This window comes from Danio rerio, chromosome 8 (assembly GCF_052040795.2).
Source record: "Danio rerio strain M-AB ecotype USA chromosome 8, GRCz13ab, whole genome shotgun sequence".
NCBI lineage: Eukaryota > Metazoa > Chordata > Actinopteri > Cypriniformes > Danionidae > Danio > Danio rerio.
Genome location: NC_141028.1, coordinates 42129602 through 42144759, shown reverse-complemented (window position 1 = coordinate 42144759; position 15158 = coordinate 42129602). Strand labels below are relative to the sequence as shown.

At 36.7% G+C, this 15158-nt stretch overlaps 1 protein-coding gene across 2 annotated transcripts; it reads right to left on the bottom strand.

Annotated features, from left to right (window-relative positions):
- Positions 1-999: 999 nt before the first annotated feature.
- Positions 1000-14816, bottom strand: fmodb (fibromodulin b). Of its 2 annotated transcripts, XM_087265178.1 has the most exons (4): positions 14712-14816; positions 14460-14538; positions 7884-8836; positions 1000-2885 (listed from the first exon to the last, which is right to left on the bottom strand). In XM_087265178.1, the coding sequence occupies exons 3-4, from the start codon at positions 8818-8820 to the stop codon at positions 2734-2736; spliced, it is 1089 nt and encodes a 362-aa protein (XP_087121304.1). In that variant the 5' UTR covers positions 8821-8836; positions 14460-14538; positions 14712-14816; the 3' UTR covers positions 1000-2733. The 2 variants fall into 2 exon arrangements, with proteins under 2 accessions (XP_087121304.1, XP_087121305.1); XM_087265179.1 differs by lacking the exon at positions 14460-14538.
- Between the last annotated feature and the right edge of the window lie 342 nt (positions 14817-15158).

Sequence of the window (15158 nt, the reverse complement as noted above, 5' to 3'; positions counted from 1 at the left end):
CGTCAAGTGACCGGCGTAACCTACGGCACATGCAACGCACGTAGCTGTGCATTTATACTTCTGCACGCTGTCTCTGTTGGACTCCATTAACACCTCCGAAACGCTAGTTGGAGGTGAGGTGTTAATGTTCCTCTGTGTCAAGTTTGTTGTGTTTCCTCTGAACGATTCCTAAATGTACAAGTGGCTCATACTCTCTCATCGGACGTGCAGCAACTTTAACTATGAGGAAAACACAAAACAAAACTTTGCATCTGGAGCTCCTTTACGGGACTCCACACTTGTAAACAATTGCTTCATCGGGCTCGATCAACTCGTCAGCGCTACTAAGCCGACCAATCACAGAGCTTGCGCTACTCGTCGGTGCAACGTGCAGTTAAATTTTTTGAGAGGTGCACGTCAGTTACGCCGACGGCCACGGTGTAGGGCTATGCGTCAATGCGTAGGCTGCGCCGTAGTATACGATTGACGCAGAAGTATAAATCAGCCTTTACATTATAGATCTACACCCACCGGTCTTTGTGTTTTATTCATTATATTCAATTACTCGCCGACCGACTGTTGGCATCATACATCGAGTGGTCTCGCCACTAACGGAGGGACCCAGCGCAGTGAGCGCACCCATCCATAATATAAAACCACAGAAATTCTCCAGTAATAACTCAGAATGAAATGTATTTTATAACATCCTTGTTTTGATAAATACTGTCAAACATTCAGCCCAAATGCTCCGGAGAGACCTAAAACATTTTTAAAATTTACCACGTCATATGAAAGGTCCTAAAACACATTTGGCATTTGCAGCTTTCCCCAATGCGTTTGTAAAGCGGTGCTGTGTAGGACTGGATTACAAAAAAAAAGGTAATTTCTGCTTTCACTCAAAATGCTCTGTTTGCACGATTTGATCAATATCATCATATCCAAATACTTTATAAATATTATTTTAAACCTTCTCCGGTGATTATTGTTTTTAAATTAGTTTTTTTTTTTTTTTTTTTTTTCAGAAAGGCCTTTGTAAAATAAAAGTTTAGCCTAATATGGCTTTAAAACAGTTTGACCTAAATTGTTTAGCTAGCTTTTGCTTGTTTTATATTGGTTTATTTATTTATTGTCATTTTTTTTATAACCGATTTTAATTCTTTAAATCATTTCAATATAGCTTAAGCTATGTTATCAGGACAGTTATGACACTTTTTCTGGCCTATAAAAGTGGACACGTAATTTGTAAAGTTTTTCGTCTTTCTGTTGTATTCATATTTTGTATTAACTCCAAAATAAATAAGAAAAAAATAAATGAATAGTCATTCGCAGAGCTGTGAAGCGAGCACTCCTGCCCGGTCTCACACACACATGCAGGCATCTACACGCGCATGTATCCACAAACACACCTTTTCAACTTGACAACAACTCTTGACAACCTTTACTGGCTGCTGTGTCTTAAATATGGTGTAAAGATGATTATGCGTTATTGAAACATCAAGGAGGATGCAGCAAAGAATGTCACTGAAAACTTTATTATTTTATGCAAGGCTATATGTTTTCTTTCCCTTATTTATTTATTTGTTTGCTGCGTGTGCGATCGGAAAACTAGTTTAATGACGGCAAGCTATCTCAGACTCGGGCAAAGTCTGCCTCTCTTTTACCCAAAGCTCCGAAGCCCCAGCTGGCCCTCTTTGGCCCAAGGTATTCAGAATACCCCGCTTAGGCCCGTTCAAGCCCTGAAAGTGACAATGGAAACACGACTGGCCTTGGCTTGCCCTGGCTCACTAGCTTTTGGTGCGATTGTGGAAACGCGGCTACTGACACACCAGCAGTGTAGCAACAGAAAGTTGTAAATTGTACTTCTCGATAAAGAGCTAAAGGTAAGACAGTAGCTTTTAATTCTTTAACAGGATCTATAGGCTGGAGGTACAACAGACAGGAGTCCTCTGGTGGACTCATAGCCTGTGACAAAATTTGTCATGATTGTGTCCTGAAAGGCAGCGAGTCACAGACCTTTCACACCCAAAGAGAGAAATAAGTGCACCTGCTAATTTGGGCTAATATAGTTGTTATAATATAATATAGTTGTACAGGCCAGATTGACTGACAGGCCACCGAGAAATGTCCTGGTGCTCCCTATGGCCAGTCCGCTCCTGCATGCAGCTTCTCCTACCTCAGCAAATTCTGTTTTTATTATGGATATTTGTTCTGATATTTTATCATTGATATAAGTGACAATTTTGTTCTCTTTGCCTCATTGAATGGAAACTTTAAATTGGTGCTTTATTCACATATCTTTAATGCAATATTTCAATTTTGTGCATAAATTTAATTAACATCTTTGGATGGAAACATAGCTAGTGTTCCTGAATCAGAGAGCCTAATCTCACACTTTAACACTGGTTGTAAATTCAGAAAAAGCACAAGACTTACAATTTTGGTAAGCATAATTGCGTATTCTTTATAATGTATTATTATGTCACATGTATTAGCTTTGTTAGCTTGTTTTCTGTTGTCTTGCATTTCCAAAAAAAAAAAAAAAAGATAAAAAATCTTTAATGCTCTACTGACTGAAGGAATCACCTACATGTTGTATGTTGTATGGAGTGTGAGTAAATTAAAAACACCCCCCTCCCCCAAGAATGCACTTGGCTTTCGGATTGATAAAGCAAATCAAAGCAAAGCTATAGATTCATTACATGTAGCTCATGCCTGACAATTATTTGATGAACTGTTGAAGGCTTGATGCCAGGTCTACAGGTCGATGTTGGTTGCCAGGCGCAGACAGAGAACCGCTTCATTGGGTATATCTCGTGGGCTAATTTCATTGGCCTCCAGTCGCAGTACACGCAGGTTAGAATAATTGTTTGTGTCCACAACTCTGCAGAAGCTGCTCACTGAAAATTCTGGGAAATGAAAAGCAGATATTGCTTTGTCCATGCACATACAGAGAATAAATCTTTACATTAATTCCTTCAACCCTGGCTCATTCTGAAAACGTACCTCTATATACATTTCTGGAGTGCGCTAAATATGTCCCAGGAGATACGTTTTTTTGCAGTTTTTGTTTTTGCAAATCCCTCAGAGGCCGCCATGTACATTTTTTGAGATCTCAAATTTCTTTTGTAAGTGCCATTCGTACCTGCTCTTCTCGCGTAAATCCACCAGAGGCCACTGTCGAGTGACTGTTTGACTGTCTGAATGACTGACTGACTGACCGATCAGCTGACCCACCTTCCTCTTTCCCTAAACCCAACCAATAGTATTTTTTTTTAAAAGCACAGATTGACCCGCCCACTCACTTGAGAAAATTAAATTAAGAAAAAGAAAAGCCCTCGCCTGCTTTTAAACCAGGTTTTCAGATTTGACCACATTGTCACCCAGGTATTTACTTGTTTGTTTAATTTTTATGGATTCTGTTTTTGTCTTACCTGCCTTCTGAAACATTTTTTCACTGGACTCTAACCCCGCCATCGTGCTTAACTCCTCTCTGCATCTCAAGTCCACCAACGTACATGGCGAGCTAACTGGACAAACTGGTAACAGCAGGAAAGCTGTCTATATGGTCATCAGTCAGCTGATAAGCATGAAAAAAAAAACGACTTCATACCGCCCCGTAGCGTTCATTTAAAAATGAGATGCAGCCATACTTACTTCTGGCTATATAATTCATGATCTCCAGAAATGTATATAAGGCTACGGTTTTAGATTGAGCCTATGTTGAACTCCCTGCATTAGAGTAGCCTAATGCCTAATCCTACTGAGTAGATCAAAATGGCAACTGTAAGAGTAAAGATCAATCAAATTGTTTTCATAGACTGTATACAACAGGTTGTGTATGTATGTATTATTTTCAGTCTTTTCAGTGATTCTGGTTAACATCAGGTCATTAATGATTAATCAACACACTTAATTATCTAATTATAGAAATAGTTCACCCAAAATGAACATTAAGGCATAATTTACTCACCCAAGCTATCCTTGCTGTAATTTACTTTCTTTTTTCAGATGAACAGAAAGAGATGTTTTAAATTTTTACCCTGGCTCTTCCATTTTTTACAATAATGTTGGTTAGTGGTCCTTATTCTGAAGCTTCCAAAAGCACATGCATTAATTGTAAAATTAACCCATATGCTGGCAGGGGGTTAACACATTTATTATGAAGCTGATCAATGTGTTTTTGAAACAAAAAATATTTTTAAAAAAATTTAAATTAGTAACTTTTATAAATAGGCAACACGGTGGCTCAGTGGTTTGTTTTGTCTGTGGCATGCTGTTCTTTGCTCAGTGTCTCTGTCTTGTTGATTTTCTGTTGTGTTGGTGTTGTGTAGCATGTGGTTTCATGTTTAGATTGAAGCTAGGTGCTTTAGTATTTTGTTTCATGTGAGCATGTGGTCAATGGGTTCTCTCATTGGCAGCATGGTCTTGTCCTGTTTGTATGTGAGCCCATGGCTTATGTTGTGCTGTCTGTACCATGTGCCCTTTTGTCTATCATCTTGTCCCACCCCCCTTGTGAAGCTGCGGTCACACTGGCCTTTTCCTCCCATAGACTTCCATTCATGCGCACGCGAATGCATCAGACCGGAAACGCAGGGTCATGCGTCAAGTTTAGCAGGTTGCTGCGGTGCAAAGTTCAAGCTTGGTGAACTCTGTCCCGCGAAATCGCATCACTTAACTGCGTGAGACCAACCGAGGATCAAAACATGACATCTCTGGACAGAAATTTAAAACATGGAGCAATCACTCGCTTTTTTAATGTCTAATAATCTTGTTTAATCCCGCCCCTTTTCGCAGCTCCGCACGACAGAATTTTGCATTATCAAACTCTAGTGTGACCGCAGCTTTATCCTGTTTTTAATTATTATGTCCACCTGTTTGCTTGTCAGTTCACTTTTCTCCCCAAAGACTTACATTCATACGCATGCCCATCTGGGTGTTCACGTTCATCTGTCTGCAGCGTGGTGTTTCATTCCCAGCGTCTCAGTCTAGTTGGTTTCGTTTCTGGTCGGCGCTGGGATGAGACTGGGATGTGCACGCTGCATGTGTGAGTGCATGATGAGTGTTTTCATTCTTCGTGTACTAGTGTCTCGCGTTCAGTCTTCTGTTGGTGTTATGTTTAGCACGTGGTGTATGTTTACATGCACCCTGTGCTTGTGTTGTCATGAACACACAATTAATGAGTTCTCTAATTGGTTGCATGTTCTAGTCTCGTTTTATGTGAGCGCATGGCTAGTGTTGTCTCTTTGTGTCATGTGCTCTCCCGTCTATTTTGTAGTCCCACCTTCTTTGTTCTGTTTGTGTTAATTTACTTCTCCTTACATTCTTCTCATGTCTGCTGTCCTGTGCGAGTTCGTTATCATATGTTGCATTTGTTTATTTGTTTTTTTCATTAACATTTCCCCCCTCAGGGTAGTTTATTTTACTGTTTATTTTTACTATTAATAAATACCCATTTAGTTCTGCACTTGAGTTCTCGCCCCTTTCCTCTACACAAACCGTGACAGCGCAAGCTGGTTTGCTGCGTTGGAAAGTTCAAGCTTGGTGAACTCTGACCTGCAAGACTGCATCACATGATTGCATGAGATCAACAGATGATCAAAACATGACCTCTCTTGACAGGAAATTTAAAATGTGGATCATTTGCTTGCTTTTTTATTGTCTAATCATCTTGTTTAATACCACCCCTTTTTGCAGCGCTGTACAACAGAATTTTGCATACTCAAACTCTATTGTGACCACACCGCAGCATTATTCTCCTAGTGTGTTCTGTCCTGTACTGCTACATTATCATTGAAACAGATGTAATTTGTTGTCATGAAGCTCATCATTGAAGACATCGTTAAGTTTGTAGTGGATGATCTTGTGTCTGTTGTGCCAAATCCTGTCAAGTCTAGCATAGTGTGTATTAGTTGTGTAACGGATCAAAAATCTCACGGTTCACATTATGTTTTTTTTTTTTGTTGTGACGGATTGGACCATGTTTCGGATTAGCCAAAAAGGGGACAATAACATGTAATTCGCTTTACATTTATTTCAAAAACAGTACTGCAAGACAGTTTTGGTTTTAATAAACAACTTAAAACCTGTAGTTTTATTAAAAGTAAAATTAAGAAAATTATCAGCTAAATAAAAATAAATTGTAAAATATTGAATTGAAAATATTCAATACTGTAAAAGATTCGCTGTTACTGCTAATGTTGCTGATAATGCTAAATGGATAAATCTTACATTATAATTTGTACAACCCATATTTATTTTTAGTCTCATTTTCAATAAATGATTCAGTTATTCACTCATAAAACTTTATGTTTCATTGCTAGATGGATCATTTTTGAAGTATTATTCAGTGGCATATTTCTGATGGCCTGTTGTCGCCACCTTTTGTTTGATGTAATTAGTGGGTAATACTTTCATTTTTGAGCACATGACGGTGATTTTAATCTTTACCATAAACATCAGTAGATTTATCTGAACTATAAACTGTTAACTCAGTACTTCTGTGTTATTTGACTGTTTGTATCTTCATAACTAACTCAAAAGACTAAAAACTGGATCTTTTATGATTAATATATGTGCCTATCACCATCATTTATAATTTATGTTGCGTGGGTGTTAAGATCCTGAACTTTTAATGATTAATCGTGCTGCCTACACTGAATGCATCACTGCAAGCTAAACAAGTAGTGGCAGAAAACACCTTTAATGAAACACACCACATCCCAAATAAACTACTACAACTTCTTCCATCATCCTTATATTTTACAGGAAAGACTAATGCTTTCATATATGTGATTCCAATGACGCGAGAGGTGATCTCTCGGCGATCATTAAAAATTTAGGATTAATCTAACAGTAAAAAAATTTATTAATCCGCGGGTCAACCATGATCTGTTACACCCCTAGTGTGTATTAATGTTTTTCACCCACAGGGAGGTTTAAGTTGTTTTGTTTATTTTTGTTCAATTAAGTCTTTCATTTACTGCAACTGGGTTCTTGCCTCGTCTCCTCCAACACCCATACCCTTACACGGCCAGCTGGCATTTTTGCATGTTCTCCCTGTGTTAGCGTGGGTTTCCTCCACGTGCGCCACTTTCCCCCACAGTCTAAAGACATACGGTATAGGTGAATTGAAATAACTAAATTAGTTGTACTGTATGTGTGTGATTGAGTGAGTATGGATCTTTCCCAATACTGGGTTGCGGCTGGAAGAGCATCGACTTTGTTAAACATACGCTGGAACGATGGAAAATGAATAAATGACTTTAATATATGAAGTTGGCTTGGAAATCGAGAGAATGATTTGAGTTTGAGTCAGTTTGTGGGTGAACTATTTATTTTGGGGTGAACCATCTTTTTCCTATTTGTTACTTTTAACAATCCTGTAAATACCTGTATATACTTTACTAAGTGGTGTTAATGTAACACTGTTACATTAATGTGTTGTTACTTTGTTTTCCTATGTAAATTTACAATAGATAGCAATAGATTTTTTCTGCTCTTTTAGTGACATTTCTATTTTTTATCAATTTATAACTGAAAATCTGGGTCTGGGGAAAATAAAAAACATTAATTAAATTAATTTGAAATTGAAAGCTGAAAACCTGTAACTATTGACTTTCATAGTATTTACTTTTTTCCTATTATGAAAGTCAATGATTACAGGTTTCTTTAAAATATGTTTAGTATTCAACAGAAGAAGAAAAAAGCTCATAAATGTTTGGAGCCTCTTAAGGGTGAGTAAATAATGAGTACATTTTCCAGCAATTATATCTTAAATGTAAATTACTCCTAAATATTGTATGCATGTGAATGCAAATGAAATCTTAAATGTGTTTCTTTAAAAATAGAGTAGCTGTGACATGCCCTATGACATTTGCTTAACATTTCAAATAATTTCTCTGTACCTTTGATCTTGTTGGCCTGGAGATACAGATTCTCTAGGCTGGTGCTGATAGTCGGAATCCTCTCCAGCTTGTTGAATGACAAATCGAGTTCAACAAGTGTGCTGACATTGAAAGCATTGGCTGGAATTCCCCCATTGGTGAGCTGGTTGTGAGACAGCCGTACAAAGCGCAAATCAGGCCGTTGGCTCAGAAAGTCAGCAGGAATGCTGGATATATAGTTGTACTCAAGATAGAGTTGGCTCAGCTTTGGTGGCAGGCTTTGTGGAATCATTTTCAATCGGTTCCCTCTCAAGTCTAAAACGGTCAAGGAAAGCAAACCCTTGAGTGCATTGCCTAGGTCTTCAATAGCATTTGCTTGAAGATATAGAGCTGTCAGGTTGCTCATTCCATGGAAAGAATTAAGCGGTACCACTGAGATATTATTGTGATTCAGGTGTAGATCTCGTAGGGAATGTGGTAAATCCTGTGGAACACGACTTAAGTTGTTGTTTTGTAAAAAGAGGCGCTGAAGGTTTGGAAGTTTGGCAAAAACTTTATCACCAATCTTGTCAGAGGTTAGTTTATTTGCATGCATAATGATCCAAGTTAAATTTGGTGCATTATCAAAGACCCCATTCGTGATGCCTGTGATCTGGTTATTTTGCAAGTATACATATTTAATATGAGATGGTACAAACGGCACATGTTGTAGCTTGCGGTTGTTGCAGTACATTGCTTTGGGGTAGGCAGGAGGGCAGTCACATTCCAAAGGGCAGTCTAGCACAGAAGGCTCATCCTCATTTCTTAGAGAAGCGTAATTGCCGTTGTGACTACGACCATAGCCATGACTGTAGGCTCGGTTACGAAGATAACTTAGCCAGGTTAAAGAGTTGGTTGGTTGTGTCATGGAAAGATTGACAAGCCTTGCCAGGATCAGCAGTAAAATCCAGCCTCTCATTTTCACTGCAAGTTTCCTGTCAGAACACAAATATAAATATCTTTATGATAAAATGCATGTTAATGCACACACAAAAGCTGTAAAATAAATATTACTTAATTTGAATCAATCATAAATAACATATATTTTTCTTCCAGGTCTGACAATTGTATTCCCTTATTTGTTAGGATTCATCGCAGTCAGTGGAATGTACTGCCAATTACGCTGGAAATTGTTTTACCAGCGCATACCCTTTTTTCCGCAACCCACCTATAAGATTCCACTACCACATGCAACCCCTAGTGCTAGAAAACACTTATTGTCCACCAATATTTGCCTGATGCTGCCAATCCATTCAAAAACATATCCACATAGTGATGAGCCTTGTTTTATCATGATAGTGTTTAGTTCCTTTATGGATGATTTTAGATTTGTTTAATGGCTCCTTTTTAAGGGGTGTACTGTATGTGTACTATATATGTGACCATCTCTGTCTAACTAGTCACATAATCTGTTTCCGAGAAAAAGTGTGTAAAATTTATATAGTCATAAAAACTATAAAAATATGCCATCTGTTTATTGCAGAAAATGATGTTTAAAATGTCATGGTTTTGAGATACAGTGCTATATTTACATTTGTAACATGATAAGTACTGCAATTAACAGTTTTATCAACACTAGTATTAATATTAGTATTATTGAGCCAAAAGCAATTGGAGGTTTGCTACCTTGTTGGGAAAATACTACATACAAAAATACAATTTAAACATATTTTTGTCTTTTTTAGTTTTCATAAAAAAATTGTATTTGTATTGCTTAAGGGTGATATAATAACTGAACTTATGTTAAGTTTGATATTCTTTGCATACTAATGAAGCATTGTTTGGAGCTGATAGAGATGCAAAGGCCTGATTGTCTAAAATTAACTTAAAATTAAATTAGCCTAACCGAGCTGAGAAAATCTTGTGCTTTTAATGTTGTGCAGAGAATTAGTAGAAAAAGAGGATGTATGTATGGGTGCGGCCATTGGAAGACTTGACAATGATAAAGTGAAAAACCACTAAACTCCACCTGTTATTATCAGCTGCCGATATAAGTTAAAGTCAGGAAATGAAAACAGTTGTACACCTCCTGAATGTAACTTTTGCATTGCATTGAGGATAACAGAATTCTGTGAATCAAATTATTCAGTTGTATCCAATAAATAATATGTTTGACATTAAACACACTCTCTCTCTCTCTTTCTCTTTCTCTCTCTCTCTCTCTCTCTCTCTCTCTCTCTCTCTCTATATATATATATATATATATATATATATATATATATATATATATATATATATATATGGGCGAAGCAGTGGCACAGTAGGTAGTGCTGTTGCCTCACAGCAAGAAGGATCTGTGTGGAGTTTGCATGTTCTTCCTGCGTTCGCTTGGGTTTCCTCCGGGTGCTCCGGTTTTCCCCTCAGTTCAAAGACATGCGGGACAGGTGAATTGGGTAGGCTAAAGTGTCCGTAGTGTATGAGTGTGTGTGTGAGTGTGTGTGTGTGTGGATGTTTGCCAGAGATGGGTTGCGGCTGGAAGGGCATCTGCTGCATAAAAGCTTGCTCGATAGGTTGGCGGTTCAATCCGCTGTGGCGACCACTTTTTAATAAAGGGACTAAGCTGACAAGAATATTAATGAATGATATATATAAGTGATCATACTGATAAAGATTAAATAAATTTGATAAAATAAACAAAACAGATTAAATACATCTGCAAAGTGTTTGATATATTCTTCACAATAAATTCATTAGTAGCATGAATGTCCACTGGTCAGATTTAAGAAAAAGTGAATGATTTAATTTGTTAATACGCCTCCTTGTTAACACGTTTATTTTAATTCTCTGAATGAAAGTAATGGGAGTTCCCTGTTTGGTGGGAGAGAGGGGCGTGTTTGAACTTGTCACTTGATTGGCTCACATCAGGTTTTATCCATACTTGCATGATTGATTCTGTGATCTATCCCGTGGTCTGTTAATAGATGCAGCAAATGTGCTCTTTATCCTTTAAATATATACAACAGATATCGCATACTAACCCTGAAAATGCGTCAATAGGGCCGCCATATTTGTACAGGGCCCCTAGGACAAATGTCATTCAACTGCACTAGTCAGTGTGCCAATATGAAGATGCTGGACTTTAGCAATGTGTACGGGTGTAGTAATGAGCAAACAAAGAAAACAATGCACAAAGGCAAAACATTCCATAGGTAAGATTTCGTTGTTACGTTTTTGCATGTTACGAACTTTTTTGCTCAACAAGTAACGTCTTTGACAATAATACAGTCTCTTACTGTATTCACCAAAAGGAAAAGTAGCACCAACTTGCACTAAATTCTAGGCTTATGCTAGTTTTGTTGAATAAAATCAGCAAACAATGAAAAAAATATATATGACAACAAGACGCTGCAGTTCCAGAAGCTTGTATTATTGTCTGCTACTTACTTAAGTGAATGAGTCATTCATAACGGAGATTCATTCACAAACGAATCGCTCCCTCCATTAGAATGAGAAGTAAAAGCAGGAGAGGGGTGCATGTTTCAGGACATGGATTACATCAAATTTAACAGGCAGGGAGGGATAATACATTTCCATGCACACAAACACATACGCTTTGTCGGCAATGCCCATGCCATCACTTATCCATCCATGTTAGTGATGTAAAATTATAATTTTAGTAACTTAAAAAAAAAAAAATATATATATATATATATATATATATATATATATATATATATATATATATATATATATATATATATATATATGTGCGTACTGACCACCAGGAGAACTCCCGATCATAGATATATGCATATATTTGTATATCTCTGGCTCTCGATAGCCACATTCCTGCACTGCACCTTGGTCTCACATTCATTACAAGGGAGCGCTACCCTGTACTAAAATGGCGACTCTATTGACGCGTTCCTTCCAATAGGCAGCAACAGGGTAGGCGACATCTAATGTAAATCTTTTTCTTTATCCTTGCTATTAACATCAGGCTTAAAATAGCGGCACGTTCTCATACTGGATCAGCATGTGCAATGGACTAAGCCAGAAGGGCCCAATTAAACTAGATCAAGCTGTACCTTTTCTGTTGTCCTGGCTTTCTTGATTCTACTTTTGTCAAATAACCCCTCAGGTTGAAGGGAAATAGTCAACACTGGCTAATTCTGAAAACGTAGCCCTATATACAGTACATTTCTGGAGATCACGAATTATGTAGTCAAAGCTACTTATGGTTTCGTCTTTACAACAAAGGCTACGGGTCGGTATGATGCTGTTCCTTTTCGCTTCACCAGCTAACTGCTTACTTCCGTGTGGACAGCTTTTCTGCTGTTACCAGTTTGTCTGGTGGCTCGCAGCGTGTCAGTGGACTTGTGTCCTGGAGCGGAATTGACCGCAACGACGGGGTTTGAGTTTTGGCGAAGATCGGTTCCAGAAAGCAGGTAAGACTAAAACAAAAGCCAAAAAATAAAATATACAAGTAAATAACAGGGGCAGTTCATTCCGGATTAATAAAGGGACTAAGCCGAAAATAAAATAAATGAATGAATGAATGAATGAATAAATGTGGTAAGAATGTGGTAAGATGTGAAAATGTGGTAAAAATCAGGCGGCTTTACTTTTTTTTTTTGGTTTGTTTTTGATAACACTTTCAGATGGATTTAGGGAAGTGGGTGAGCACTTGTCAATCAGTGCTTTTTAAAACAATATCAGTAAGGTTTAGGGAAGGAGGAGAATGGGTCAGTTGATCAGTCAGTTAGTCAGTCAGTCGACAGTGGCCTCTGTTGGATTTGTGCAAGAAGAGCAGGCACAAATGGCACTCGTGAGAGAAATTTGAGATCTCAAAGAGCGTACCGAGCGGCCTCTGGCAGATTCACAAAAACAAAAAATGTACCTCCTGGAACGAATTTGGCAAATACAGCACTAAAATGTACTCATGTAAAAGCACACATTTTTTCAACTACCAGGTGTAACATAATTGCTGAGAGAGAGAGATAAAAAAAAAAACGCAGTTACAGTGTTTTAAGTATTTGTAAATCATTATATTACACCACTGGAAGGCACATAAAAATTTAGCAGTTTTAAAATAAATTATTACAAGTATTACAAGCATTAAGGTATAAACATAAATCTAATTTCCTCCTGACAATGGTTTCTCTATAAAAACTATAATTACAATAAATCATCATCACTATTTGCATGTGGTATGTTTCATATCTGTCAGAGCAGAGCATGAAAACAGGCATCAAGCAAATTATCTCAGGTCTGGGCAAGTATCCCACATGATATAATTTGTCCTATTGTAACAGAAAGTTTCATGGAGAGAAGAGAGTTTTGCCTGAGGAAGCTTCGGTGCAATTTGCGAAGATGATGATCAATTAATCCAGCTCTGACAGCTGTCCAGATGAGAGCTTCCCCTCTTAAGGCGATGTTAAAAACAACACACTAGAATTATATTTGATCACACATTCATGTTTGAACATGCATTGCATAATTTGGTTGGAGGAAAGGGGGTATTTATTTTCTTTTTTTTATTATTTCCAAAATTATGTTTAACCGAGCAAGGAAATTTTCACAGTATGTCTGATATTATTTTTTTTCTTCTGGAGAAAGTCTAATTTGTTTTGGCTAGAATAAAAGCAGTTAAAAAAAAAAAAAAAAAAAAAAAAAAAACATTTTAAGGTCAAAATATTAGCCCCTTTAAGCTATACCCTAACCTGCCAAGTTAACCTACTTAACCTAGTTAAGCCTTTAAATGTCACTTTAAGCTGTATTAAAGTGTCTTGAAAAGTAAATAATATTTACTGACATCATGGCAAAGATAAAATAAATCGGTTATTAGAAATGAGTTATTAAAACTATTGTGTTTAGAAATGTGTCAAAAAAAATCTTCTCTCCATTAAACAGAAACTGGGGGAAAAAATTTACGGGAGCAAATAATTCAGGGGGGCTAATAATTCTGACTTCAACTTTGTGTATCTCTTTTTGATTAAATTGACAGACTAAAAAGATTAAGAAGAGGTTTTTATTCAAGTATTTTAAGTGATAAGTAAACTTCTTTAAAATGAAAGATCAAACTTTATTTTGAAGGTCCATTTGTTGAATTTAATTGCATCTACATGCCAACTAATTCTCATTAGATTATAAGTAGACTGTTAGGTTGGTTATAGTCAGTTAAATGTCTGTTGAAGGAGCAGTATCAACAGATATTACTAATACTCAAATGGACCATCTAAATAAAGTGTTACCAAATGAAAAGATGAGTTAAACTTTATTATCTTTCAAGCATGAAGTATCTATTTAAAGTAATGAGTAAACATATTTCAAACAATAATGAGATAGATCAAAAATTAAATTCCACCAAAGTAAAATAAAAACTATAGTAGTAGTAGTAATTTTCAAACCTGTCATTTCTTTATAATTATTTGCTAAATTAAAAATCTAAGGATAATAAACTATTTTCAATATACTGTATAAACATTATATAAAGTTAAAAGAAAAAGAATATAGAAAAAACCCAGACAAAAGAATTGTATTTCTATAAATTAACATTTTATCATAGAAGAAATTTAATGAAGTTTGTTTTACATGCAGAATAAAGATTAAACCTACCTATGGTTGTGACCTCTGTAGTTTTCAGTATAGTTTTGTATTGTGTTTGTGCGCTTCAGTTGCTTTGGAAAATGGTAAATTACAAAAATAATGAGTAGAGAGTAAGAGAGAGAGTAATAAAATGATCCGTGCAAACAACAAGATACCATGAAACCATTATCCTAGTACATACACATGCAGTCACATTCACTTAACTATAAAATAACTTTAAAATACATTTTAAATTATTATGGAAAAAAGCGTGAACTGTACCTTGAAACTCGTAAATCGCTTCAATTTATACAGTAGAATGTATTCCAATAAATGGATACAGTTTTACAGACCAGACCCTTCAGTGTAAAGCCAATACAGTGAACCTTTGTCTAATGCCTCACTAACATGTTATGCAGAGTTTTGTGCCCTGAGGCTTTAGTGAACATAAGTACCATGTGCGAGAACGCAAAACATCTGCATTTTAACAGCCTTACTTCATGGATTCTGTCAAGACGGGACCCCTGCCTTATCATTATCCTTACACAGGACAGGCTTTGTGTGTTTACATGCATTTCTGTGGCATTTGCCCTAGTAAAATTAGGCATGTTATATTGTTGGTTGTAATTAAAGTTGTACATATTTTCAAATAGTTTGCTTGACATCAAATTCATCCGTGACCTCTGCTCAGATACTTTATATTCAAAAGATGTCAGATAACTGTACTAA